Raw genomic sequence first — 27,899 nt, 5'->3', positions numbered from 1 at the left:
GAGCCAACAATAAACAGAAAGAGTGTTTCGGAGCTGAAGAGGGTTGTGAAAGAGAGAGTTAGAGTTAATGTCTCAAGGCTCTTTGGTACTAGCCTCTGCCTTACTCAATTCCACTTATATATTTGTTCCTCTGGCACAGGTGAGCAAAGAGGTTCTGGTCCAGTTTGGAGCTAATGAGCTTGGGATGCCTGCTGTTTGCCATGCTACCCTTTTCTCTGCTTCCTGCCTGACACCTTCATTAATTTCTGCTTTCTTATAGCAAAGCAGAAATTGGACAAAAGATCCCTGGACTTTGGGGCCCAGGACAGACATAAATTCTTTTTCTCCTCCCTCCTCCTTTTGTTTTTCATACAACCTACACACCTATTTCCCATGGAAGAATCACTTGAAGAGTCTGCTTTAGTCACCTTGGAACCCTGTCAGAGTAGGGAGTTTGGCCCTCTGACCCCTTCTCCACACATATTTCCCCTGCTGACACAGGCAACGCTTAGTGCAAGGTTCTCTGTGGAGAGAGAGCACGTGAGGCGAGCAGTGGGCAAACAGCAAGGAAATACATCAGACTTTCCTGTCAGTGGGCAGGCATGTTTGGTATGAAAGAGTACTGGACTAGGTCCTGCTCCCAAGCTGGGATTCACTAGCTGCATTACCTAGTCCTGGTCATTGGCCTCTTTGGATCATACCCCTACCATCTATGCCAGACACGGGCTACCTCTCTAAATGTTCCTTTCAACCCCAAAAAGGAGATAAATCCAAAGGGAAAGTGAGGAGACTAGAAACACATCTAAAGGGAGATACCCCTAGAGCATGAGTCCTCTGGCATCAGTTTCTGCTCTTCCATCAGACCACTGACCACACCAGGCCCCCTTCTGCATGGACAAAGGCCACCCTCAGCCCTCCTTCCTTGTATGTGCCGCCTTCTGCCTCCCCAGCAGCCCAGATGCTCTTCTCACATCCACTGTTTTCTGCCTCTCAGCCCCTCTTCTTTTCTTCCCTGCTGTCAAGGAACTGTTTGCTCATTTGCCTGCAGGGATAATAGCTGTTAAGGGTTCATTTCCTAAGAGAGAAACTTCTAGCACTCCATCTCGGCCCTGTGCCTCTGGCACTACCCTCTACTGTTTGTAACTGACTCTCTCCTGTTTTCTCTTTGCCTGTGCCCTCCCACCTTTCCCTACCCTTTCCCAGGTTCGATCCATTAGCACCAACGTCCGGAGAAACCTGGCCTTCCATACACTCAGCCAGGAAGTCCTGCTCAAGGAGTTCTCCACTATCTCCTGAAGCCACGCCTACCTGAGCAGCCACTGACTGCCCTTATCCATGAGGCTCCTGGGGGATCAAGGGGAGAGGGGGCTGCCCCAAGTTTGGAGAGAAACATAGATACCAAGTTCTCTTGGTGAAGGCCATGCTTCAGTGGAGCTTGGACAGCAGGGGCAGGAGGGGCAAGCCAGGGATGATCGTATTTGGGGAGAAATGGGTGGGCACAGGGAGAGGCCTCCAGGAATGTGGGAACTTCCAGGGTGGGCTCCCTGGATAGCCCTTCACATTTCCAACTGAGATTACAAGTTGTGGCTACTGACTAATTTTCAGGAGCTGGCAGGTTAAGCTCCGGGGTGATGCCAACACCTTGAAGGTCAATGGCTTTCCTTGGCTTCTGAAAACAGATCAACTCTCAGATGTAGCTGGAACCCGATCCTGCTTCCTTTGGGCTTGCGGTTGTGCTAGGCTTGAAATCTGTATCCCCTGCCCCCGCTGGCACTCTGTCCAATCATTAGAACCCTTAGCTCAGGCTTAGGGCAGGGTAGGAATGAGGTACCCTTTTTCTGTTTTCTAAATTCAGAATTGACTCCTCTGGGAAACTGGAGATTAGAATCTGCCCAGTGCTCTGCTGTCCTGCCACCACTTCCTGGATTTCGGTTTTGGTACCAGGAGTACCGGTTAGCATTCACTTTCTTCCAACCCATTGACTCAGCAGCACAATAGGGTCACAACCTTAGCTTTTCATTTTTAATCTGGTTTAAATTGTCTTTAGGGTGTGTGTGTGAAATAAACATTGACAGGTTTTCTGGAGCCCTCAAGGTGCCTACTTTGCTGGTTCCCTTTCCAGCAGCTTCCCCACCTCCCTGCCACCCCCTCCTCTGGGAGCCTCTCCTGCCTCTGCTGAGCTCCCCTCCACATGTCCCACCCCCTCACCCTGCTGTTGTTTACATCTAGCCTGCCTGAGAATTTCCTCTGGGAAGGAATCTGTTCCTGCTGTGGTCTGGTGCCTGGGAGGGAGAAAACCTGCTGGGGGCAGGGTGCCCTCCATCTGAAAGAGGCCAGGTGAGCGCCATCCACAGGGCCTCTGTTCTGTCTACTCATATTCTGGGTGGGGCCATAGGAAAATCTCCTGACCTTTGGGAAGTTGGCCTGTGGTTCCTCCTTTGGAAAGCCTGCATGGGACCACTGTAGGCTTTCCCTACCCTACAGCTGCCTCTGAAATAGCTGCTACTTGGAGATCCTCCCTTTCTAAAGCACTTTCTGAAGCCCTCAGGATGGTGGGGAGCAAGCAGCACCAGAAGAATCTGGGATAAGTGCAGGAATCCAGCAGCAAAAGCAAGTTTGTGACCTCCATGGCCACTATCCATTTAACCTCATATCTCTTTTGGATATCTTTCCTCCCTGGGAATCGGAGTTCTGGCTCCCACGTTGAGCAGATATGCACTAGTTCCAGAGAATCCACTAACAGGCTGTCGTGTATAGATGTAGATTCTTATGAGATTGCAGGCTGGGTCATCTCTGATCACTAGATGGTTAGCTCAGCCTGGGGCATTTAGTGTTTTCCATTGTGATAAACCCCAGGGCAGCTGGATCTGGAGCTGGTGGCAAGTTGAAGTTATTAAAAATTGATTTGTGTGGGACAGTCTTTAGTGTCTTTTTTTTTATTATTATTATTAATTTCTGTTGCCCAGACTCATTTCTCAAAGACAGAGTTAAGGTATCTCCCAGGTGCCAGTCCCTTCTGGCTAGGGACTCCTGTCTGTCCTTATAGACTCTCCTCCTCTGAGTTTCCTGGCCCTAGTGAGGCCAGTTGGGTTCAGAGAGTTGTAGCCTCCCTTGCCCTCTGGGTAGAAGGAGGGAGAAGGGAATTCCCTTATCTCCAAACTTTGTGGTATTGAGTTGGCCAGCCAGCCCATTTGGCTACTTCTGGATTCCTGACAGCCTTTCCTATAAAGTGAACAATGACAAGTCTAGGGCATGGGGCACTAAGAAGGCTACTTGGCCTCCTTTGTGAAGGCTCATCCCTTGGCCTGTTTCTTCACGTACATCTATGCCAGGAACTCCAAACAGGAGTCCCTATTTCTCCTAGAAATCAACTTCTAAATCAACTATGGAAAGCTGCCCCTGCTCCATCTATGCCCAGCCTCTATGCCAGGTCTATGGAGGCTCCTCTAGAGCCAGGGGAAAGCCAGGAGCAGGGCATTGCTCCTAAAGACTATCCTACCTTCAGCTGCTTGTCCCCTTCTTATGCCAGAACTCCTGCCACAATTCCTGCTGGGTTGATTGAATCAAGTGTTTGGAAATTAAAGCCAATTGGAGAAATTAAATGTACTTGAGTATTTTAGCTGAAACTTTTGATTTCAGCTCCTTCAGACCAACCAGACATGATCCCCGTATCCTCATGGCAAGTGGGGGGGCTCTTGGGTGGGGAGCCCAGGAAGCATCCTGGAGAAGTTGAGACATGGGGCTCAGTCGTTCTGTAGCCATTCCTGAGTGATGAGGGAGCCCAGCTCTGTGCTAACCCTTGCCTTCAGAAAAGGAGATAATCTTAAAGGAAGGGGCCTCATAACACAGGCATTTCTTTTCTCCTCTGTATCCTCACCTGGATCCCCAAACACATCAATCACTCCCCAAATTTGCTAGAAAATGAGAAATCCAGGATAGGACAGGTGACAAAAGAGGGGCAGAAAAGTTGGGGGTGGGAGGGAACAAAAGAGCAAGAAAGTCTTGGGAAACTGACCTGGTTCATGGTTTTTTTTCCTTATCTTCCTAATTGGCCAGCGGGGGTCATTAGATCAGAGAAGGAGGCCTCCTGAGAGTGAACGGGGTGCAGAGACAGGGTCCTGGAGTGGGTGAGAGTTGAGGTCCTTCTGGAACTTGAGAGAAGAGAAAACTGTAGTCCCTTGGCCTGAGATGAGCCTATTATTAGAGGCTGGGTTGACTCTTCCTTTGCATCCCCAACCGGCTTCAAACAAGGTGGGGGCTAGCTGGTACCACAAAAGACCGATACACGGATACATGGGAGGAGGAACGGATACATGGGGAGGAACGACAGAGAAAATAGGGGCCGACATGAATACAGACAGAACAGGGGACTCAGAGACATATCCCAGATTCTGTCTTGGCCAGAACAGTGGGAGAAGAGGTGCCTGAGAATTAGGGGAGAGGTTTCCTGGCAGTGGGGTTTTTCTGGCCAGCTCTCTCCTTACACGGCTCCCCCCCCCCAGCTCCCCCACCCCCCTCTGCGCCCCCTTTCCCCGCTGTGGCTGGTGGCTTCAGCTTTAGGGGGTAGTGTTGCAGTGTTGCTGGAGAGCTCGTCTCTCTCCTGTACTTTCCAGTTCACCCTTTCACCGGGTGCCTCCCCCCGAGCTGCAAAGGGTGGGGGGCGGGGGTAGGGGGAGCCAATCCCGACAGCGCCAAAGGGGGGAGGCGGCGGTGACAGCCGCGGGGAGGGGGCGGGAGGAGAGAGGCGGCTCGGCTCCGGCTCCGCTTGCTGCTCAGCTCCGCTCTGCCTCCGGCTTTGCGCTCACCTGCTGCCTAAGCTTTCTGCTCCTGCCCCAGGACCCCCGGGTGGGCCCTAGACCCCAGGGCCGTTCCCAGACTCAGCCCCTGCCCAGATTCTCCCCAGTCCCTAGCCCCGACAGCGCGCTCAGCCGCCAGGGGGCGCCGTGTGAGGGCCCTATCCCGGCCACCGGCGCCCCCTCCCACGGCCCAGGCGGGAGGGGGGTGCCGGGGGCCATGCGGGGCCAGGGCCGCAAGGAGAGTTTGTCCGATTCCCGAGACCTAGACGGGTCCTACGACCAGCTCACGGGTGAGTCGGTGATGTGGGGGTCGCGGGAGGGAGGGTTGGATTCCATCCCCGCAGACCCTCCCACCTCTCTGACCCCAGCCTGGCCCCTACCCACACTGCCCCATTCCCAGGCACCCTCCTGGCTGATCTGGGCGGCAGGACACTGGGGTTCAAAGCCTTGGGTCCCCCCCCCCCCGCAGGGGTGGGGGAGGAACAGGAGGGGCAGGTGTGGAGAGGCAGCAGGTGTAGGCGTGTGTGACACAGGGCTGGGAGGGTGTCTGGAGTGGGAGGTGTTACGTGCGTGAGCGCCTGTCATTCTTGTGTGTCTGTGTGTGTATATGTGTGTGCCTCCCACAGCTGGTTGCCATGTGCACTGGGCTTGGTGACAGCCAGGGTGAGTGTGATTGCGTGTGGCAGTGCAATTGTCAGATGTTTGAGTGAGGTTGTGTAGGACCTTGGTTGTCCTGTGAAGTTGTTTTGACCATGTGTCTCTGTTGTATGTACAACTATACGTTTTGAGTGTGTAATGCTGTTTGAAGTGACATGTGACTACTCGACTGTATCAGGACTCCACTTCAGAGTGATTTGTCTCTTTTTAAGACTTCATGACCATGACCATTCTGGGACGAGCATTTGTTAAAGTAGGTTCTGTTGTGTTTTATGATTGTGAGACTATATGAATTCTATTAGCGTTTGATGCTGATAGTGTACTTCCATGTGGTGATGTCTGCAGTGGGTTTCTGTTAGTGTCCATGACATGTCTTATCCTTGCTGCCTCTCTTGCTTCCTGGTGCAGATGGGGGTCTTTAATGTACCCCACTGCTTTCCCACATTTTCTATAAATAGTCTAGGGGGACCCAAGGAGGGACTCTAGTGTCCAGCAGCCCAGCCTGGCTCCCAGGAGTACTCTATGGTTCCAGCACCTGGCCCATGTAGGGAAGCTTTGATTAGTGCTGGGTCAGCCCTCCCTCGCCAGTTCACATATTCAGATTATTCTCACAACTGAAGCTCCTTCAACCCCCAACAACTCTTCCAGAACTTCACTCAAACCGCAGGAAAACACATCCTCTTGCCTCCCCACCAGAGCCAGAGAAGTGCCATGTGGTTTCCCTGTATGTCCCCCCCAAACCACTTTGCTGCCCAGGCATCCTCTCTTTCCCACACTGGGGAGGTATGTGAAACCAGTACATCTGTACATGTGCATGTTCCTGGGTCTGGTAGGCAGATCCATGTGTTTGTGTAGGTGACTGTGTCACCCTGTGTACATTTCTGTGCATGTGTGTTTGTGTCTCTCTTTGTGCAGCCTACTCAAGAACTCCAGCAGAGAGTGGGAAGAGGGAGGCTGTCTCCCCTGAGACCTAAACAAAGCAGAGAGGTGGAAGGAGACCATGATCCTTGTCCTTCCTGAGGGGAGTGAGGTGGTGACCTGGGAATAAGGAAGAGGGTTAGGATGTGGCACCTTGAGAATAAGTGTCTTCCCAACTCACTGACCCTGGGGAGGCCCTAGTTGCAATGCAGAGACTCCCTAAAGGGGAAACCACTCACTCAGGCAGGCCTCAGATGTGAGAGAGTGCTACATGTGCCTCACACCTGGATGGCTCTGCTGTAAATTGTTCCCACCACCAGTTTAGGATTCTTGATAGTATCAAGGGCCCAGGGCCCTCATTAGCATCACATTAGTCATTGTTTGCTTTTGGTTTTGATTCTCCCCGTTAGTGAAATCTTCCTTTCCCACTTGCCTATTTGAATCAGATTGGGTGAGAGTAGGAAAACATTTGTATTTGAAGGTACACTGCCTCAGGTCAGTCAGGAATGAATGTAAGTGTACCAACGGTGTGACGTTTGTTCTCTTGGGCTCATTTTTCTCATCTCTAAAATGGGGAATACTACTTCCTGCCTGCCTGCCTGCCTCCCCTTGAAAGTAGAAAGGTCGGATGTTGACAAGCATCAAGAATCATGGTCTAAGTCCTCAGCATCCTCGCTTTAGATGGCTCCACACATGACTTGGAAAGTAGAAATAGGACTACAGGGACTCTCCTCTCCAAGGAGGGCTTATCTTATACCGGCAGACAAATGGGGTTGGGAAGCCCATGTTAACGGCGGCGCTGAGCGCTCAGAGAGCTGAAGCCAAAAGGGGAGTCGTTGTCCGCGGTGCTGAAGAGCGCTCCAAGCTTCCCCTCCCCTTCCGTTCGCTCCTGTCCTCTTCCCTCTCCTCCCTTTCGCTTCCCTGTGCGGGCGGGATTCCTGGGATCGGATATGGGGTGGTCTCCAGCTCCCGTTATCCTGGCCGTCAGCCTTGCAGGGAGGCGGCCCTGAAATTATACTTCAGTGCATCTTTGGTCCCTCCGACCGCTTTCCTTCCCCACTCCCACCCCAAGCTCAGAACAAAGGTGGGAGAGACTTTTTTTTTTTTTTTTAGGAAGAACAAAATCTGAGCCCCACCCCGACCCTTGTCTAATCCCTCGGGTCTTCCCAGCCCGGCGGGGCCAATTGACAGTGCAGCTCCGTGGGAAAAGGCCGCGATCAGCGGCGGCCCCGTTAGAGCGAAAGCAGAGAAAGGACAAGAGAAGATGGGAAGGAAGTTGGAACCTGGCTGGTCAGGCCTGAGCTCTGGTCCCTGGGACTAGGAACGTGAAGTCCGGTCCTTCTGGCTGTTAAGTATCGTTCCGGGGACTGGGGCGCCCCCGTGTGGCTTAGAAAAGCCATGCGTATGGAGCTGATTCTGAATGGGGACTATCGCCAAGTCAAAAGGGGAAGATTTGGACGGAGTTCGAAGGCGACTCTCGCCACTGAAATGTAGGGGTTTCAACCAAAAATACGGGATTGCAGTCGGAGGAGTGGGACTATATCTCTCCTTCAGGATTTCCCAGGAGTTTGAAGGCGTTAGAGGGTCCTGGAAGGGTTTACTTAGGGTCTAACCTGCTAGGGATAAGTCTGGAGTCCGGGAAAGGGGGCGGAGCAGGGGCTGTGGGCGGATTCTGCTGGTAGCCAGCGTATGATTGGTAGAGTCTGTGAACCTGCGGGAGCGAGACAGACGCAGAAAGTTGTGAAAGGGATTGGAGCCCGGAGGCAGGTATCAGTGGGGGCACATCCCTGCCGCCTCTTCTTTGACATCTCACTACACTGGCTTCTTTCTCCTCCCTCTTGCTCTTTCTCCCACTGGTCCAGGAAGTATGGAAATGTGGGGGATTGCCATGACAACTCTGTCCTCTTACTCCTTGGCATCTCTGTGCCAAAAACGGGGGGAGCAGGGAGGGGTGCAACAGGCTGAGAAGGAGGGACCGAAAAAGGGCAATAAAAGGTAAAGTAGAGCTAGGCTTGGTGGCTCACGCCTGTAATCCTAGCACTCTGGGAGGCCGAGACGGGAGGATTGCTTGAGCTCAAGCGTTCGAGACCAGCCTGAGCAAGAGCGAGACCCTGCACCTACTAAAAATAGAAAAATTAGCTGGGCTTCATGGCGAGTGCCTGTAGTCCCGGCTACTCGGAAGGCTGAGGCACGAGAATCGCCTAAGCCCAGGAGTTTGAGGTTGCTGTGAACTACGATGGCACCACTGCACTCTAGCTGGGGCGACAGAGAGAGACCCTGTCTAAAAATAAAAATAAATAAATAAGGTTCATTCCCCATCCAGTTCTTTTCTCAAAACCTGTGTGTGCCCAGCTTCCCCGCCAGAAATCCACCGCCCCTTCGCCCGCTCCGCCCTACTCTAGGAACTTTGGGGGCGGTGTTTCAGATGATGGGGCCAGGGTGAGGTCTCCTCCTGCGGCCAGAAGATGGGGAGGCTCCACGGCTCGAGATCCGGGCCTGCCAGTCCGGCCCTCCCGCGCCGCCCACGCAGGGCCCACTCGGATGGGGGAGGAGACCCGACCGGGCCTTGGGGGCGGAGCTTGGCCGCAGAGCTTTCCGCTGAACCATGAACCGCTGCCCCCGCAGGTGCCGGAGCCCGCTGGGGCAGGCAGCGCGATCCCTTTACCAGCTGGTGACTGGGTCGCTGTCGCCAGGTATGAGGAAGGGAAGGGAGGGGCATGAGCCCTCAAAAAGTGAGCGAAGTGGGATTGGAGCCTCGCAGAGGTTGGGAGGGGAAGGGCCCCTCACAGAGATGGAGGGAGAAGGATCCCTCAAAGAAAAGGGTTTAAAGGGCAAGATACCTGAAAGAAGTGGAGCAAGGAATAGGGTCCCTTACGGAGGAGGAGGAAGACATATAGGGCTCTTCAAAGAGGAAAGGAGAGGGGGCATCGTGGTCCCTCACAATGGTGGAGGGGGCAGGGCTTCTCACTGAAGGCAGAGGAGGGGGCTGCAAATAAGGGTAGGGCTCCTCACAGGATTGAAAGGAGGAAGCCAGCGGCAGAGCAGAGCAAAGGCACAGCCCTTTAATGCACTGCTTAGGTTGAGGGGCTCTTAAGACGATGGGTCAATGTCCAAAAGGAAAAATCCCTGAGGTGGGACTGGACCAACGTGAACTCAGCTAGCAAGTTCATGTGTGGCAGGATGGATAGGTTTGTGTGGCATTAGGATTGTATGTCACTATTTTGTCTATCCCTGGGAGTGTTAATGGAATTGTGCATTACTAAGTTGTACATCACTGGGACTGTGCATTACTGAAGTTGTGCATCCCAGGGATTGTGATCGCTGGCATTGTGACACTGAGACTGCACGTGCCTAGAGTTTTATGCTTTAGGGTTGGATTGGGGGTTCCTAAGTCACTAAGTTAGTTGTATAGCCTTCATGAGGTTGTACTTTGGTGTGACATTTGTGGAATGTGTGGATTGTGGGTATCATATGGCACGGCTGAGACTTGTGCACACCTCCACATGGGTTCCTTAGGGCTGCTCAGGCAGGGCCCACAGAACCCAACATCCCTTCCCGACCTGGCCTTAAGGAGACCAAAACAACCTAGTCCCATGGCATTCTGGAATCTGTAATTCTCTGGCTGTCTCCATGGATATCCACTTAAGCCCCTGGAGTATAGGCAGGGCCTATGTCCTTTCCTTGCCATGTGTCCCCCAGAAGAAGAGGAGATGAGGCTGGGCTAGAACTATGCGCGGAAATCTCTTGGGAAGCACGCAACCTCCAAACCCCCTGCTTGGCCTGTCTCTAGTGACAGATGGCTGGAGCCAGGCAGGGCCAGCTCTCAATCATTGCAGGCATGACTTCTAGGCCCCAAAATAGCCCCAATGTCTAGGGAGGTCATTAATCACCTGATGCAGCTGGGGGCTGCAGTGTCTTTTGGCCTAACTGTGAATTGAGTGGGTCCAGGGGACTGACAGAAGGGCGTTGGGGTTTGGGGTCTTCACCAGCTGGGTAACAGTGTCAGGAGTGGGGTGCAAGGACAGCCTATGGAAGGTGGGACAGCTGCACAGAGTGGGGTCCTCCCATAAGACAGCATTACTCCAGGTTTGAACTGTGAGGGGTCAATAACTAAATGATAAGACTATCTCTGGGGTGAGATTTGAGGGATCTGGGGAGGGCCCACCTAATGCCTCAAGATAGTTTTTGCTTGAGTTCTCACTCTGCCTGAAGTGCTTCCATTAAGATTTCACTCCTCTGGGTGAAAAGCTGAGTCCAGTGGCACAGGGATGCTTGGGGAGGACAGATTTGAGCAAGGGCCCTAAGACCTGGGAAGTCTCTGAGTGGAGAAAAGGGAGAGCCTGAAAAACAACAATTCCTTCACTCTGACAGAGCCTCCCACCGGAGGCCTGGTTGATTTAGGTCTACAAGTCCCTATGAGGCTGAGTCAAGGTCTCTGAGAGTTGAGGGTGGGGATTAGAGAGGAAAAGGAGGATCCAGGGACAGGGCAACTGGCTGCAAGTTTATCAATCTGTCCATGTGTGAATCAGCAGCAGGGAGCAGGGAGGTGCTGCTATGGTGCCTCTTTCAGTCTAAATAGTCTGGCCTGGCATTCAAGTCTTCATGGAATCTGACCTTTTTTGATTTTATTACCCCTAGTTCCCCTGACGTAAACTAAGCTATAGTCACCCAGGACTCCGTGACACCCCAGATAAATGGGAGAGACAGCCTGAGGGAGCTGTCAGATCACTGGCTCTGGTTAAAGTCATTCTCTATCAGCATGTCAGCTGTTACCTTGGGAAAATTACTCTGTGAGCTTCAATTTCTTCATCTGCAAAATGGGTATACTGCTACTCACTCTGACCATGTCAGCTGTAAAAACAGGAATAATAGATCCTACCTTTCAGGTTCATTATGAGGACTAAGTGAGATCATATGTGTAAACTATCCAGGATAGAAAATGTGTGCGATAAATGTTGATCTCTTTGTTAAGGTGGAGTGTTGACATTTGCACCATCCTCTAAGAACCACCTCAGGGCCAGGTACGTTGTCTCACACTTGTAATCCCAGCACTTTTGGAGGCTGAAGCAAGAGGATCATTTGAGCTCAGGAGTTCTAGGTTGCAGGAGTTTGAGGTTGCAGTGAGCTACGATCACACCACTGCACTCCAGCCTGGGTGACAGAGCAAGACTTTGTCTTTAAAAAAAAGAAGGCCGGGCGCGGTGGCTCACGCCTGTAATCCTAGCACTCTGGGAGGCCGAGGCGGGTGGATCCCTCAAGGTCAGGAGTTCGAGACCAGCCTGAGCAAGAGCGAGACCCCGTCTCTACTAAAAATAGAAAAAAATTATATGGACAACTAAAAATATATATATAGAAAAATTAGCCGGGCATAGTGGCGCATGCCTGTAGTCCCAGCTACTCGGGAGGCTGAGGCAGGAGGATCGCTTGAGCCCAGGAGTTTGAGGTTGCTGTGAGCTAGGCTGACGCCACGGCACTCACTCTAGCCTGGGCAACAAAGTGAGACTCTGTCTCAAAAATAAATAAATAAATAAATAAATAAAAAATAAAAAAAAAAAGAAGAAGAACCAGCTCAAAAGCTACCCTCTCCAAGTTTTCCCTGGCCTCCCAGTTAAAAAGCTTCTACTATAGCTCGTTTCATGACCTACCTAGGACAGTTCCTATCACATAGTAGGCACAGAACAAATGTTTTTTCCCTCTCTGTTGCCTGGGCTAAAGTGTAGTGGCGTCATTCATAGCTCACAGCAACCTCAAATTCCTGGGCTCAAGTGATCCTCCTGCCTCAGCCTCCCAAGTAGCTGGGACTACAGGCATGTAACACTACACCTGGGTGATTTTTCTATTTTTTACAGAGATGGGGTCTTGCTCTTGCTCAGGCTGTTCTCAAATTCCTGACCTCAAGCAATCCTCCCACCTCAGCGTCCCAAAGTGCTAGGATTACAGGTGTGAGCCACCACAGCTGGCCAACAAATGTTTTTTGAATGAATGGATCCCTTTTAGTTCTCTCAGTGGGGCTGTCTCTTCCTACTCAGTGAGAGTCATGTTTGGTTCACCTTTGTTCCACAGGCACCAGCTCAGGCCTGGCACTCAATTTGTGTAGGTCCAGTTTTTTTCAACATGTTTGCCCTCCAGGAGCTTGGATTACAGTTGAAGAAACAGGACTGGTCCAGAGAAATCTGGGTTAAAATCTCTGCCTCATCCCCTGTTAGCTGCATGACCTTGAGTAAGGCCCTTTACCTCTCTGTGCCTTATTTACCTCATCAGTGGAATGGGCACAATACCATTCACTGTCCACATCATGGAACTGTCATGAGAAGCCATTGAGATAATAATGCTTGTGGAAATGCTTTATGAACTGTTAAGAACTATAGAAATGTAAAGGGGGGAGTGTTATGTTATTAACAATGGTAGCAAACATTTATTCAGCAGTTACTCTGTGCCAGGTGTTATTTTAACAATTTTCTTTTTTGTAGAGGCAGGGGTCTCACTCTGCTCACGCTGGCCTTGAGCTCCTGGCCTCAAGCGATCCTCCCACCTCAGCCTCTCAGTGTGCTGGGATTACAGGCGTTAGCCACTGTGCCTGGCTATTCTAACAGTTTTCCATGTATTATTTAATTTCTCCTCCCAGCAACCATATGAGGTGGGAAACTGAGGCACACAGAGGTTAAGAACTCACCCAATTAATTGCAAGTTGCAAAGTTGGGATTTGGATCCAGGAAGTCTGGCACTCCAGCCCACTCTATTACCTACCATGATACATCGCTTTTTACTGTTCCCACTAATAACATTACAGAATCAGGTGCTGAGTGTTGAGGGCTCAGAAAGGAAATTGGTAGGAATTCCGGTAACTGGTAGACTGCTGAGGGCTGGAGGCTCTGAAGGGAGGGGAATTTAAGCTGCCTCTAGCCAGGCATGGTGGCACACCCCTGTACTCCCAGCTACATGGGTGGCTGACCCAGGAAGATTGCTCGAGCCCAAGGAGTTCGAGGTTGCAGTGAGCTATGATTGGACCACTGCACTCTAGCCCCAGTGACAGAGCAAGACCCTGTCTCTAAGAAAACAAAAAAAGAATTTAAGCTGCCTCTAAAGGATAGGTAAGAACTGTAGGATAGAGGGAAAGCAGAAGGGAAGGCAGCCCGGGGTGGGGGGCGCGGAACAGGAGCAAAGGCACAGAGGTAGGACTGGGTTTGGTGTGTTTGGGGTACAGTGAGGAGGCCAACCTGGCTGAAACAAAGGGATCTGCTGATGAGGGTAGTGGGAGGGATATTAAATGCCGGGGGTGGAATTTGAACAGTCATAGAGAGATATTTGCTGGTTTCATCTGTAAATCAGTAGCCTCTAAGGTGTGAGAAACCGAAAGCAACCCCTGAACAGAATTTTTCCCAGGAGAAAAGCAGAAGACCAAACCTGTTTGAGGCATACCCTTCTTCCCAAACTTTCCTGGATATTGGCGGGTAAGGGTAAGGGGAGAGGGAAGAGTTAAGATGTGGTGTGTGTGAGGTTGGACGCCTGACCCCCAGTGGTGGCCAGGTAGAACTGCAGATCAGCGAACCTCAACTGCTGTGGTAGCAACTGCCCCTCCACCCCCATCCCACACGTGGGGCTGAGACACACTCATCCCAGAGCTGGACAAGAAGGAGGGCTCCCTCTGGGGTCAGTCCCGCTAAACTGGACTTCCTGGGTAGATAAGCTTTCTAAGAAGGGAGCCAATGGAGTATGGTGGTTTAGAGTGCAGGCTCAGAGTCAAGACTGGGTTAAAATTGAAGCTCTGATCTTGGAGATTTGCTTAACCTCCCTTTGACTTAGTTTCCCCACCTGTAATATGGGGATAATAGCTTTATTGTGAAAATTCAATGTTATACTGTCTGTAAGCACATAGCACATTATCTAGCACATAGTGAGTGCTCAATCACTGGTAGAAAGGGGTATTGGTGGTGTTAAGTGTTATTAACCTTGAGGCCCTAGTCTCGTGGCTCACTGGCTCTGCAGGCCTTCCCCCAACCCCCTCCACACACACACACCCCCCACCAGGAAGGAGCAGGGACACACCCCCTCCCCCCACCCCCCACTAGGAAGGAGCAGGGACACTCACACACACTGACACCACCACCACCACCACCACCACCACCACCAGGAAGGAGCTGGGAAGAGGAGGGAGGGACTCCAGGAATGCGGGGGGGGGGGGGGGGGGGGGGGAAGGTGGGGGGGTGGCTTTCTCAGAGGGTTCAGATTTCATTCCTACCCTGGGCTTCTCTGTCAGCTCAATAACAGTTCCCAAGGAGCAGGCAGGGCTTTGGCATCTCCTGGATGAGGTCCTAGCCAGAAGAAGGGGAAGAGTGCAGTCCCCCTCCTCTCCCAAGGAGCTTGAGTCTCTTGGTCCCAAAGGCAGTTGCAGTAAGTCCCCTCCCCAGAGGGCCATTATGGGGCTAAGCAGACTTTTTCCTGCCCAAGCTATTGGACCTAATTCTTCCTCCCTTGGGCCTCAGTTTCACTGTCTGTGGCCTGTGGGAAGAGAGTGCTTCCTGCCTCACAGTCTCCATGGCAACCAGATCGATGATGGTGATGGTGTCCTCCTAACAGGAGAGGTCACTGCCTTCTCCCTGCCCTTATATTCTCATACAATGCTGTGCTGATACAATGACACAACCATAGACCCATACTCCAAATTATATGACATACCTATGCCTAACACGCTTCAGACTCACATCCCACAACCCTACGAAAACACAGAAACCTCACGCCCCATACACACTCAGAAATACCCTCACACACTCTCTTACCTGTGTACTATAAACACGATCACATATGCATATACACGAGAGTCGAAATGCACAACCATACACAAAACACACACCTCTGTGACAGGTGCATAATCACGTGTAAACACACATAGAGACACATATAAGAGATGTATGTACTCCCGTACCTGCAAACACAGGAATCTACACACAGGAAAACACTAGACACCCGTAACATATTCTGACCCATACACCTATTACTTGTACACGTGCAGATATGGTTTCTCACACGCACCCTGCCCTTCCTGCCTTTGCCCTAAGCACGGCTCCTCCCTCTTCCCCCTCCCTTTGGCACAAAGTAGCCACAGGGTGTCTGGGGGATAGTGCTCCTCAGGGACAGAGGTCACTGCCTCCTTCCTCCGGCTCATGTCCTATCCTGTTCTGGTCCATATTCTTTGCACTTGCACCAAAGGCTCTTGAGGAGGTGCCAGTCCAAAGGCTGAGGTGGCCCCATGAAGAGGAAGAGGCGGTGGCTGTGGCTGGGAGGCATGTGGGGCAGAGGCGGGGTGAGGGGGGAGAGGGAGGAGATGCAGGGAGGGAGAGGGGAGGGAGGCCGCGGGCAGTCCTACTCAGGCTGGGGAGCCTGAGGGGGAGGTGGTGTGAGGCAGCCGGCCAGCGGCCGGATCAGAGCCTCAGCTGGGTGGGGGCCATGCCCTGGGCCCACCATGAACCTGGAAGGGCTGGAGATGGTCGCCGTGCTCGTAGTCCTCGCTCTGTTTGTCAAGGTCCTGGAGCAGTTTGGCCTCTTTGAGCCTGTCTCCTTGGAAGGTAACCCAGGTGTCTGGGCGTGTCTGAGCTGCTGGCTGGAGGGTCAGCTGTCCCCGCAGCAGCGTTGGGGAGGGGGAGGCTCTGCCTTCATTACTGCAGGCAGGGGTGAGCAGGTGAGTGATGGGACAGGCATAGGGGAGGTGAGCAGGGGTGCTTGGAGAATACATCTGGAAGAGATAAAGGGGGGGCCTCAAGGAGTAGATATGGGGAGGGGAGGAGAGAATCTGGGGGACAGGGTGTTAGGAGTTGATGAGGGTTGCAGTGTGGGAGGACTGGGGTGTGGAGATGAGGAGGTAAGGAGATTCTGGGAATACCAAGAAGGGTCGGAGACAGGCAGGGGTGTCTGGAGTAGAGGAGGGAGGTTCCAGCGATCTGAGATAACAACAGATTTCTGAGGAGTCTCTTTTGGAGCCAGGGGCTCACAACAACTCCGAATATGTGTGCGACTCTCCACACCTCCAAGTGTGCAGTGTAGGTTAAGGGGTGTGTGTGGACTCGGTGTGTGAGAGACACAGGGTGTGACTGTGTGTTCATGTGTGTGAGAGAGGATGTCACTATGTGAGCTTGTGTATGTGACAGGGATGTGACTGAATGTGTCAGAGTGACAAGACATGTGGCTTTGTGAGGTGGTGGATGTGACTGTGCCCAAGCAGGACAGGGTGTGTAGCTGAGTCTCTTTGAGTATCTGGTTATGTGTATGGTTGTTTCCAGACTTCCCTGAGGATACACAAGCTCCATACTCAAGGCAGGGGATGGGGATGGGTTCTGGAGGGACAGGAGTGGGAACACTGTGATGAGACATTTACAGCTCAGCTCTGGCTAGGGGGTGAGGAGGAGTGGATCAGACTGGGGACCCTGCTTCCCAAGCCACCTTGCATCTCCAGGCTGCTCTGAGGATCCAGGGGCAGAATGGCCTCCAGGGCCATTTCCCACTGGGAGTGGGAAATCAATTCCCCTCCCCACCCCACCCTAAGGTCATTAGGGAGAGTGATTTGTAGGTGGAGAGGGAAACACTTCTGCCACCCCCTCGAGAGTTTTGACCTCCCCCCCATCTTCACTCCAAGAACCACGCAGTTCCATGGCATGGCTGTTCCCCAGTTCCACCAGGTACAGGAAGATAGGCAGGAACCATGATAGGACTACAGGGTAGACACCTGGGAGAACTGGAAAGAGGTGAAGGAAGTTGGGGATAGGAGGAAGGTCCATGAATTGCCTGTTCTAGGGTTCAGTAAGAGCAGAAAACTCTTAGCACACCCTCTACCCTCTGCTGCATTTATTGGGGTGAAGTGGGGAACAGGCAGTTGGACCTGGATGAACTGGGTAGGCTGGGCTGAGGTGGTTCTTATCCAGTCTGGAAAAGATGAAGTCATTTGGGCTCTAACTTGCCATACCCTTTAGACTATTTGGTGGGAAAAAGGGCCATCTGGGAAACCCAGGTGACCTGTCTGCTGAAGGCAGCCTCTTCCCACCTTCAGTGGAGCCTAGAGGAGACAGAGGCTTGGGAACAGGCAGGGGGCTTGGCGGGCAGGTAGGAAGTGGGAGAGCCACCCCCCAGTCAGGTGACTATACCACTGGAGGCAGGCACAATCCGGCTTCAGGAAACCAAAGTCTGGGCTAATGGAGCCCTGGGCGGGAGGCCAGGCCACCATCGATCCCCCGGCCTCTCCATAGCTCCTGGGGTGGGAGGGTAGTGCTGACGTGTTGGAGGGGAGGCAATTACTTCCTGGGAGCCTGGTTTGGGAGGGCCAGGTAGGGGTTGGGGGGGTGGAGTGGGGAGTAACCTATAATCAAAAAAATTTGGGTCCCTCCAAGAATTGACTGAGGCCAACTTTAGCCAGTGTGGAAGGTCCAGTGGGCTCTGGCCCAGGAATCTGGGGGTGAATGCAGCATAGAGACACATAGAGACACACACAGACACAAATTTGTGTGTCTGTGGAGGACTACAGGTCCTCCCGGGGTGCAATTAAAACTGTAGGACATGTCCAGAAATAAGGGACAGAGAGGAGGGCTGTGATCAATGGGTCGTAAATAGCCCCATAACACACCAAAAATATTCATCTCCACCTCCAAGATCTGTTATTGCAGCATCATTTTGTATCATTTCCTTTCAAAGAGCAAGCCATACTGGAAAGGACTGAGAAAGACTCACAATTTAGAGTAGATGAGTTAGCTGATGAGGAGCCCTGCTCTTTGGCAGGAAGATTCTGGATACCCTGGAATCAGGGGTTATAGGAAAGAAAAGTGAATGTACCCAGGAAAAATGAAGCCTCTATGGGTAAGGTACAGCCATAGATATCTGGGTGCCATGGGGACCTAGGTCACAGTATGACATGGGTATGTGTCATGCATTCTTAATATGTGTCATAATGTTATAAGGTCACAATGTGTCATAGTGTTTTAACACATAGTGTCATGATGTCCCAGGGTCATTGTGTGTTCTGTGGATTGATCATGCTTTGTGTGAGATGGCCTATATGGGTCTCCATATGTACACCAGGTTTTACTTCAGACCACATTTGTATATTTGTATTAAGGAGTGCTTGGTCAAAATGTGTGTGTATCTGTATGTGTGTGTTGGAGCATGTTTATTAGGCTTCGGGTGTGAGTTGCTGGATATCAAGCTGTCACTGGCATCCACCACTCTGTGATTTATCATTCCATAGGTCACTATACATGGCTGTCACTGTATGTGTGTGTGAGAGGTGTTCCTACCCAGGCAATCCTTGGGTTGGTCATCACCCTGAGAGGTGCAGCCATAGCAGTTGAGCCAAGGGCACTGGGTCAGCAAAGACACTTGAGGCCACTGCCACCTCCTTGCACCTCACTGTTATCAACCACATCCCACTGTACAAAGTGCCTGACCCCTGCCTCTATGGACTTTCCATGCTCGTGAGACCCACTGGGTCCCTTCACCCAGCCTCAACTACCCTAGCCATTCCTTTCCTCCCCTCACCCCATTCCTCTCCCAGCCCGCGGCCCCAGCTTGGGTTGATTGTGACTGTCGGGGAGGGGACAGGACGGGGAGGCACAGTGGAAGTTAATGTGCCTTCCTGGGATCTTCTCTCTTACCAGGCCACCCTCCAGGGCCCACTAAAAAAGCGCTGAAGCAGCGGTTCCTCAAGCTGCTGCCGTGCTGCGGGCCCCAAGCCCTGCCCTCAGTCAGTGAAAGCAAGTGCCTCTCCTGTGCTTCCGGGGGCGGGGCCCGAATGTGTGTGGGCGTGACCAGTGTGGCGGGAGTGGGGGCGGGCACTGGCTGGGCCCGAGTGTGAGGGGGCGTGGCTATGTAAGCGGAAGGAGCAGGTACGTTGGGCGTGGTCAGTGGGGCGTGGCCAGAGTGCCTGTGGGCGTCACCAGTCTGCGCAATAGGGCAGGACCAGGGTGTTTGGGCGCGGCCAGTGTAGCAGGGCTGAGGCCCGAGCCTGTGTGGCTGTGGCCAATGTGGCGCTGGCGGGACCAGGCGGCTGTGAGGGTCTATGAGTGGCTGAGCTGAGTTAGTGTCTACGTCTCTGTGTGGCCGTCCCGCCCTGGGTATGTTTTGGGCCTCGAGGTGTGTGTCGCCCGTGCCCCGACAGGATGGTTGCAGGTGTAGAGGACGCAGCCCGCCTTCCTCCAGACGCCAGGATATTTGGGTTTTCTGTCACTGCCTGGTCCCCGTCTGAGTGACCTGGAGTTGAGTGACCTTGTTTTGTCTCTAGATATCCGTGTCCTCAGTAGGGCCTCGCCCATCTCAGGATTATGCTGCATTTTGCAAGCTATAAAGGCCCGTTTTGTAGTTATTTGAGTGTGCTGTTGTGTTTGATTTCCATAGGTCCCATAGGGGTTCCATAGGGGTGGATTTGGAAGGAGAGGCATGAGTCCTGCAAGCTTGTGTGCGTGGGGTCCATTTCGTGTATGTCTGTGTTCGTTAGGTGTGCCTTTGCGCTGGGGGCTGGGGTGTAAGCATTGTAACGCACAGGTCTGTGAGATTTGCTGTGAGTGTGAGGGGCGAGGTGTGTGTCTGCAGTTGGCCCGGTCTTCCGCTTTCTCGGTGACAGTTCGCTCCCTTCAGAATTAGCCGCCCCAGCCTCCCTCCGCCCCCACAGACCCCGCCCGCTGGACCCAGGTGACTTACTCTCCTGGTGGGGGCGGGGACAGGGTGGGGGTGGGACTTCGGGAGCGCGGGCGGGGGCACTTGCCTGGGGACTGGACGTTGGGGGCTGGGGCGGGACTGAGACGGGGCCGGGGGTGGGGTCTGGATGGATGTTGGCTGAAGCTGGGCGGGGCATGGCTCTGGCATGGCTGGGATTGACGGGGCTTAGCTGGGGGAGGAGAAGAACTGGAATGGGCACCAGGGCTGGGTGGATCTGAGTTGGTCAAGGAAGGCCCGAAGCTCTGACCTTCAGACGCCCACTTGAACCGGCTTTTCCCACTCCTCCTTTTCTGGGACGAAGATATGGCTGAGAGCCTTCCCCTCCAACCAGGGATCACGGGCCCTGGGGCAAGCTCTGAGTCGGATCCCTGGCTCTGGGGCCGGGCCTGGCCTTAGCCCGCTGATAGACCTGGAAGCTGACCAGCGCCTTCTCTACTTGCCTCGATGTCCTCGGCTCAGGGGCCAGGGAACTGGCAGACTGGTCTCCGGTGTTGGAGATGGGACGGGGAGGAGGGTATATGGATCAGTGATTCTGAAGAGGGGTAGCAGGGGCCTGAGGCGTGGCTGTCCCCCCACCCCCCACCGCTCCCCGCAGACAGCGTGGAGGATGAATTTGAACTGTCCACCGTGTGTCACCGGCCTGAAGGTCTGGAGCAGCTGCAGGAGCAAACCAAGTTCACCCGCAAGGAGTTGCAGGTCCTGTACCGAGGCTTCAAGAACGTGAGTGCATGGCGAAGCCAAACTGAGCCAGGGTTGGGGCAGCAAGGGCAGGGCCTATCCAGAAAGTATGGCCTGGATACCAGTGAGACCGAAGGCAGGTGGGGCCTCAGACTGAACTTCCAGCCTTTTCTTAGCTCCGTGTTTTTTATTTGTGGTCTGGGGAAGAAGTCTTGGCTCCCATCATTAGAGCTGGTGAGTCCCTGGAGGCATGAAAAACTTCCCTCTTTCTCTGGGAGTCTCTGGTCATGAAGTGGGGGAGCCAGTGAGCAGAAGGGGGTTTTGTCTCTGCCCTCATCTGGATTCCCCTCCCCTCCCAGGAATGCCCCAGCGGAATTGTCAGTGAGGAGAACTTCAAGCAGATTTACTCCCAGTTCTTTCCTCAAGGAGGTGAGGGGACAAGGCCCAAGGGGAAGCAGCCATCCATCTCTAGGCTGAGTGGGAGAGAGTGTTCTGGAGGGCTGGGAATGCCACAATGATGAGGGGGTTGGGGGAGTTCCATAGAGGTGGGAAGTCCTCTCCTGTCTGGAAGCCAAGCTTACTTCTCCACACTCATCCTACAGACTCCAGCACCTATGCCACTTTTCTCTTCAATGCCTTTGACACCAACCATGATGGCTCTGTCAGTTTTGAGGTGAGCTGGGGGAGGTGGGCCAGGGAACTTCGTCTCCTGGGACTTCAGGGCCAGGATCTCCAGGCCAAACCCAAAGAAAGGGTTGGGTGAAGAGTATCTGAAGACACAGCGTCCCCCGCCTCCTTTCTAGGACTTTGTGGCTGGTTTGTCGGTTATTCTTCGGGGAACGGTAGATGACAGGCTGAATTGGGCCTTCAACCTGTATGACCTCAACAAGGATGGCTGTATCACCAAGGAGGTGCAGGGCAACTGAAGGGCTGGGGGGTTGTGGGGGTGGGGGTGATGCAAAGGGCCATGGGAGGGAAACATGACCCACATACCACCAGCAAGGGGTGTGGTCTGCCCTAGGCCCTGGGCCTCTTGGTCTGGAGGCTGGAGGCTCTGAGGAGGGATCTTCTTCTCTCTTGGCCTAACAGGAAATGCTTGACATCATGAAGTCCATTTATGACATGATGGGCAAGTACACGTACCCAGCACTCCGGGAGGAGGCCCCAAGGGAACACGTGGAGAACTTCTTCCAGGTGCTTGGGACTGGGTAGGCTGGAGGGCCCTGGTGTGAAGGAAAGGAGATCAAGAATGAGCAGGGAACTTACCTGAGTTCTGCCTTCCTCTCTCTTGCCCTCTCTTCTGTTCTCCCTACCTGACCACCTTCTTGCAGAAGATGGACAGAAACAAGGATGGTGTGGTGACCATTGAGGAATTCATTGAGTCTTGCCAAAAGGTATGAGTCCCTGCCCTCTACATTACCCTGGTTTGGACTCAGGCCTGATTCAGTGATGTAGGGAATGGCTCCTTTGAGTAGAGTACTGCCTCCCTAACTCACCCCTGTACCCCAATTTTGTTTCTTTGGGGGAGGCTTACCCCTTTCCCACCTCAGGTCTCTCTGGGTATCTCCTTCCTCTCTGCCTCTGAATATCCCCAAGTTTGACTCAATGTCCCTTTTCCTGTCTCTGACAAGTTCTTTCTTTTTCTCTCTCTCCAATCTGCCTCTGTCACACCATGGCCACAGGATGAGAACATCATGAGGTCCATGCAACTCTTTGACAATGTCATCTAGCTCCCCAGGAGAGGGGGTCAGTGTGTCTTGGGGGGAACATGTTCTAGCACAAGTCCAGGCAGACCTCACCCTTCTCTTCCCAGGTCTGTCCTCATCCTGGCCCTACCCTGGAGGATGTAGGGATCCAAGAGCCTGGGGATTCAGTAGTCTAGATCCCTGGAGCTGAAGGGGCTAAAGAACAGGCAGAGTGGGAGCTCCATCGGTTATCACGGTACTTATATGAGAGTGGGCAGAGTGCATTTGGGGGGTGTTCCCAACTCCTAACAGCCCTCACCCCCTCCCTGCCTCATACTCAGTGCTGAGGGTACCCTTGCTGTAAAAATTGGGTGGTTCCCCACCTCCCACCCCCACTCTAGAAACCACAACACTAGACAGAATGTCTCCTGCTATGGTGCTCCCCCATTCCTGATCTCATAAACATTTCCCCTAAGACTCCCTTCTCAAAGAGGATTCTCTGTCCTTGGCACTGGCTGGCTTTTCAGACCAGCCTTTGAGAGCCCTGTGGGAGGGGGACAAGAATGTAGAGGGAGAAATCTTGGGCCTGAGTCAGTGGTTAGGTCCTAGGAAGTGTCTTGGGGTAGAGCACAGAAAAGCATGGGCAGATCTGGGACAACGTTTCATTTGAGAAAAAAAAAGAAAGAAAGGCATGGGTAGATTGTGAGAGCTCAGGCATGCCAGGTTATAGCTCCAAGTTCCCTAGATCTGGTACCCCATGCCATCAAAATATGAGGTTCCAAGCTTTTCAGAAGAACTTGACTCCTTGGAAATGCCCTAGAAATTTTCCATACCTTCCTCAGTTTCCAAAGAGAGGCTGGGATCCAGATATCTGGCTCATCCCTGGAATAATTCCTTTTTCTCCCTCTTTTCTGCATGTGTTGGTGGTAGTAGTGGCCAGGGAATAGGGGTAGAAGATGCCCTGGCTGATGCCTGCTAAAGTTTCATCTACCCTCCCTGCTCATTACCTGTTTTGATGGCTATGACTTGAGTTTTCATTTGCTATGTTCTCTAGACTTAGAAGCATGGAGTGAGTTAGGCACCTTTCTAAACTGGGTCTTACCATTCTCTCTAGTGGATGCCTTAGACGGAAAAAGAAGAAGGGAGACAGGCATAGCATCTGAACCCAGTGTGGGACATTCATTAGAATCTTCCATCAACCCAGGCTCTACCCCAGCCTCTCACATAACTTCCTCAATTCCCTAGGGTCTCCTCTTGCTCTACTCAGTCTACCCAGAGATGCCCCTGAACACACCTAGAGGGTGGGGACCATAGGACCCAGGTTCCACCTCATTGTTCGCACCCCTGCCATGTTGCCACCCTTAACATATCTGCTTGTCCCACTCAGCTCACCTTCCTAGTCAGCCAGAATCCGAGGGGAAGAGCTCCCAAAAAGCCCCCTTTTCCATGAGAACACTGTTGACTGCTTTGCATTTTTGGCCCTTCTGTATATTTTATAAAATAAGAAATATACCAGATCCAATAAAACACAATGGCTATGCATAGGCTGCTGTCTCTTTTTGTCTCTCCTACCCCATAAATACCACAGAACCCCTAACTGCAGTCTTTTAGATCCCCAAGAAGGTGCCTTTTCCATGGTATGGCCATACCTTGTTAAGAAACTGGGATACAGATTCTGGAATGGTTGGAAACCCACCTGACCTCAGGCTTGCACATGAATTTCCTTCCCACATCCTGAGAGGAGACAAGGAAGGACAGGATGCCGATGTCCTGAAGACTATGCCAAGAAAGCTGTCTTTTGGCAGATATTCTAACAAGATGAATCAAGAATTTCTAATTTCTAGACTTCTTAATCTCAATGTCTTGTCTTGTCTTTTCTTTTTTTTCTTTCTTTCTTTCTTTTTTTTTTTTTTGAGACAGAGTCTCACTCTGTTGCCCAGGCTAGAGTGCCGTGGAGTCATCCTTGCTCACAGCAACCTCAAACTCCTGGGCTCAGGCGATCCTTCTGCCTCAGCCTCCTGAGTAGCTGGGATTACAGGCATGTGCCACCATGCCCGGCTAATTTTTTCTATATATATTTTTAGCTGTCCATATAATTTCTTTCTATTTTTAGTAGAGACAGGATCTCGCTCTTGCTTAGGCTGGTCTCGAATTCCTGAGCTCAAACGATCCTCCCACCTCAGCCTCCCAGAGTGCTAGGATTACAGGTGTGAGCCACCACGCCCAGTCTCAAAGTGTTTTCTTTTGAGGCGAGTTCCGTTTAATTTCTAATGAAAGTTCTTTTGTGTAAACATCCCAACCTTGCCTCCTGTATAGATATACATTTGTTTCTGTGTGCCCAGCCAGGAATGACGGGGGAATCAGATGGAGTGGACCCAGGGCAGATTACTATGGGACAGGTGGCACAAAGGGTGATAGAGACTTCCTGTGTGTTCTCACCCTTTTTCGTTTTGCTCCTGAAGAGGGGCCACCAATGGTAGGTTCCTCCTGTCTTTTCTCTGGGGTACCACTATGTGGTGACTAAGCTTTACCATCCATGGGAGGAGGAGTAGGCCTTCTCCTCCTTCACTGTACACATTGACAAGGTCAAGGGAGGGGTACGGTAGCCAAGAAGCAAAAACTCTCTTTCAGAGTCCATTGTTTGTCATTTGTGTTCCCTGCTAATATCATCACAGAACCATCTGCTCTTTGGGTCCTTGGGTTTCTTTGGGTCATCAGATTAAAGATCTGATGAAAGCTGTGGGCCTACTCTCCAGAAGGAAAAAAATGCAATATTCCCCCATGTATTTTTATATCTCTGAAGCATCTATGGGTCCTAAGTTAAGTACCCATGGTCTAGTTTACCCCTCAGCCTTCCATTTTACAGAAGAAGAAACAGGCTCAGAGAAGGGAGAGAACTTGCTCAAGGTCACCCAGTGAGTTTATAGCAGGACGGAGACTAGACCCAATGCCCCAAGTCTCTGTCAAGGGGGGGCCTTGGGGCATAGTAATGATTTGTGTGTGAAGGATGGATGCTATGCATGTCATGCATAAAATAAGAAGGTGACACTGTGACAGGCTCTCATGGTACCCTCTGCTTTTCCTTCATGGCACTTCTCAGTTTGTAACCATATATTTGTTTGAGTAATTATTTGCTTGTTTTCTCCAATACACTGAGTTCCTGAGGGCTCCTTGAGTGCCTGGACTAGATTTTTTTTCCCTCACCATCTTATCCCCAGGGCCTGGCACATAATAGGTATTCAATAAATAATCGTATTATTGTATAAATGAGCACGGTGAGTGTATGTATATAACTGGGTCAGGTATGGAGACAATCTCCATTTTTAAGAGTAGATCCAAGTTTAGGGGAAATTGAAGTTTGAAGCAAGGAATTGCTAGTGAAGTGAGTAGTGCCCCAAAGCCAGGGCACACAGACGGGATCCAGAAAAAACCAGCAGGTTGACATTCAGATCATTTTGTCTCAGCCACTGGGTGAGTTCTGAATGTTGTCAGCTGCTCCATCCCAAAATACTCTCCTTTCTTGTCTTCCAGTATTTCCTACTCTGCTGGTTTTCCTCCTACCTTACTGGCCACCCCTTCTTGGCCCTCCCTTGTCAACTTGAATTCTAAGTCTTGGCCCCACAGCTTTTCCAAATCTCCCCCAACCCAGTGGCCTTAAACACAGGATTTACAGAGGCTGCTAAGTTTATATCCCCAGAACTCTCTTCTGATACCTAACACCGATATATCCAATTATCTGTTTGATACTTTCATGTGGATCTGTAATGGTCTAACTTAACATGTTCAAAATGGAGCTGAGGTTCATGCCTTCCAAGTCTTCCCCATCTCAGTAAATGATACCTAGTTACTCAGGTCAAAATTTAAGAGTCTTCATTTCTTCCTCTCCCTAATTATCCCCCCACCCCCATTTAATCAATCACCAATCCAATCAAAAAAGGTACACCACCTCTCTCTGTCTCTGATGCTGTTCCCTAGCCCAAGCCACTATCATTGCTCACTTAGAATACTACTTCCTATTTGTCCATTTCAAGTAGCCACTCCTTGCTGTAGTTACTATTTATCACATCCCTAGGTTTCTTCCCTTCACAGCACTTACAATAAACTGTGAGTTCCTGTGTACATACTGCGTTTATTATTGTCTGTTTCTCCAAGCAGAATGTAAAATCTGTGAGGAATGAAGCTCATTAATTCCACAAATATTTATCATAGGCCTACTAAGCACTGGTTCATGTTGTAGGTGCTGAGGTGGGGAGAGGGGAGAGGTGTGGTATGGACGGAAAGTGTGCAACAATCATGTGGCAAGAACCACACCTCAAGTTTGAGAAATACAGATATGGAAGGTTGATCTTGCCTGGGCCCCGGGCCTCGGAGTCTGGACAGTGGAGAGTAGACGAAGTTGTGGCTGTTGACTTGCTGGCAGTTGCCATGGTGTGAGGTGTGGGGCAAAGAGGAAAATATTAGAGTAAGGGCTGGCATCAGCCAAAATGACAGCCCTCAAATCCCCAAGGACCACAATATCCAGTGAAGTTGCTTATGGCCCCCAACTGTCAGCACAGGAGGTCCCCTAAGAAAATGCTTCCTCCTAACCCCCACCTCAACAATCCAGGACTAAAAAGAAGAGAGACTGTAAGAGTCCCTGGAGCTACAATTTGGGCTGTGGTTAGAGGAATCACATATCACATTGAAGTGTAAGATGGACAGTACAGAGTCTTAATAATCAGAATGAGACTGAGATGCTAATTTCACATTATACCTCACAAGTTGAGACAAGATTTCTCAACCAACATAAATGTAAAGTGATTATTATAGGACTACAGGGAGCTCTGAGAACATATAGCAAGAGGACCCAAACCCATCAAGGGCTCAGGGAAGGCTTTCCAAGGAAATGATGTTTATGCGGAGACTCAAGGGATCTCAGGCCCCCTTACACTGCTCCCCATTCCCAAACAAGCCAGGCTTTTCACCCCTTTCTACCTTTATACTCTGTTGTTCCACTTGCCTGGAGTTCTGTCTTCCCATACCACTTACTCATTCAGGCTAACTTCTACTTGCCCTTTATGATCCAGTTGAAAAGCTAAGCCATGGCCACAGCCTCTCCCCAAAGGAAGAGTTAGTCATTATCTCTTCTGAGCTCCCGAAACACCTGGGTACACCTTGCGGGAATTGTGTGTTCGTGCTTGCTTGTCTCCACCACCGTACGGTGAGCTCACAGTGGCCCTAGACCCCAGCACAAGGCAAGCTCAATAGGTGTCTACTGAATGAATGAATGAACGCATGATTTCATACTTCAGTAGAGTTAGGGAAAATAACTCAAGGCAGAGGGTTGAGCTGACCTCCTTGGAATGATGTCTTCACAGAACTCGACTTGGCTTAGGCAGATGTAATTAGCCAACCTATTACAAGAATCTCCACAGAAAGTAGGACAGTTCCTTCCTATCTCTTTAAGAACCAGAGGCTTCGTTTCCGCGCCTGCGCATTGAGAGAGTAAACACGG

At 51.6% G+C, this 27,899-nt stretch overlaps 2 protein-coding genes and 1 long non-coding RNA gene across 11 annotated transcripts in view; 2 read left to right on the top strand and 1 right to left on the bottom strand.

Annotated features, from left to right (window-relative positions):
- Positions 1–2,885, top strand: part of ARMH3 (armadillo like helical domain containing 3) — a 156,404-nt gene extending 153,519 nt beyond the window's left edge. For both annotated transcript variants that reach the window (XM_069461159.1, XM_069461158.1), the window contains one exon: positions 1,183–2,885. In XM_069461159.1, the coding sequence (XP_069317260.1) occupies positions 1,183–1,275 (93 nt within the window). In that variant the 3' untranslated portion in view covers positions 1,276–2,885. The remainder of the gene's footprint in view (positions 1–1,182) is intronic.
- A 2,067-nt stretch (positions 2,886–4,952) lies between these two features.
- Positions 4,953–22,577, top strand: KCNIP2 (potassium voltage-gated channel interacting protein 2). Of its 8 annotated transcripts, none has more exons than XM_069461162.1 (10): positions 4,953–5,065; positions 18,986–19,081; positions 19,962–20,015; positions 20,638–20,762; positions 21,080–21,149; positions 21,323–21,393; positions 21,524–21,631; positions 21,810–21,914; positions 22,052–22,114; positions 22,403–22,577. In XM_069461162.1, exons 1-10 carry the CDS (start codon positions 4,993–4,995, stop codon positions 22,448–22,450), a joined length of 813 nt encoding a protein of 270 aa, XP_069317263.1. In that variant the 5' UTR covers positions 4,953–4,992; the 3' UTR covers positions 22,451–22,577. The 8 variants fall into 8 exon arrangements, with proteins under 8 accessions (XP_069317263.1, XP_069317262.1, XP_069317264.1 ...); XM_069461161.1 differs by having other exon boundaries at positions 19,917–20,015; XM_069461163.1 differs by lacking the exon at positions 19,962–20,015.
- LOC138376661 (uncharacterized) lies at positions 20,893–27,561 on the bottom strand. Its single transcript, XR_011231674.1, has 3 exons — positions 27,380–27,561; positions 21,864–21,943; positions 20,893–21,601 (listed from the first exon to the last, which is right to left on the bottom strand). It is a non-coding gene; the product is annotated as an uncharacterized lncRNA (long non-coding RNA).
- Between the last annotated feature and the right edge of the window lie 338 nt (positions 27,562–27,899).

Source organism: Eulemur rufifrons, chromosome 28, assembly GCF_041146395.1.
Source record: "Eulemur rufifrons isolate Redbay chromosome 28, OSU_ERuf_1, whole genome shotgun sequence".
NCBI lineage: Eukaryota > Metazoa > Chordata > Mammalia > Primates > Lemuridae > Eulemur > Eulemur rufifrons.
This window is presented reverse-complemented; position numbering and strand designations above follow the sequence as displayed.

Coding starts and splice junctions, on each gene's coding strand:
- KCNIP2 (XM_069461161.1), top strand. CDS start 4,993: ATGCGGGGCCAGGGCCGCAAGGAGAGTTTGTCCGATTCCCGAGACCTA. Junction 21,632..21,809: donor ATGGCTGTATCACCAAGGAG/GTGCAGGGCAAC, acceptor TTGGCCTAACAG/GAAATGCTTGACATCATGAA. Junction 22,115..22,402: donor TCATTGAGTCTTGCCAAAAG/GTATGAGTCCCT, acceptor CCATGGCCACAG/GATGAGAACATCATGAGGTC.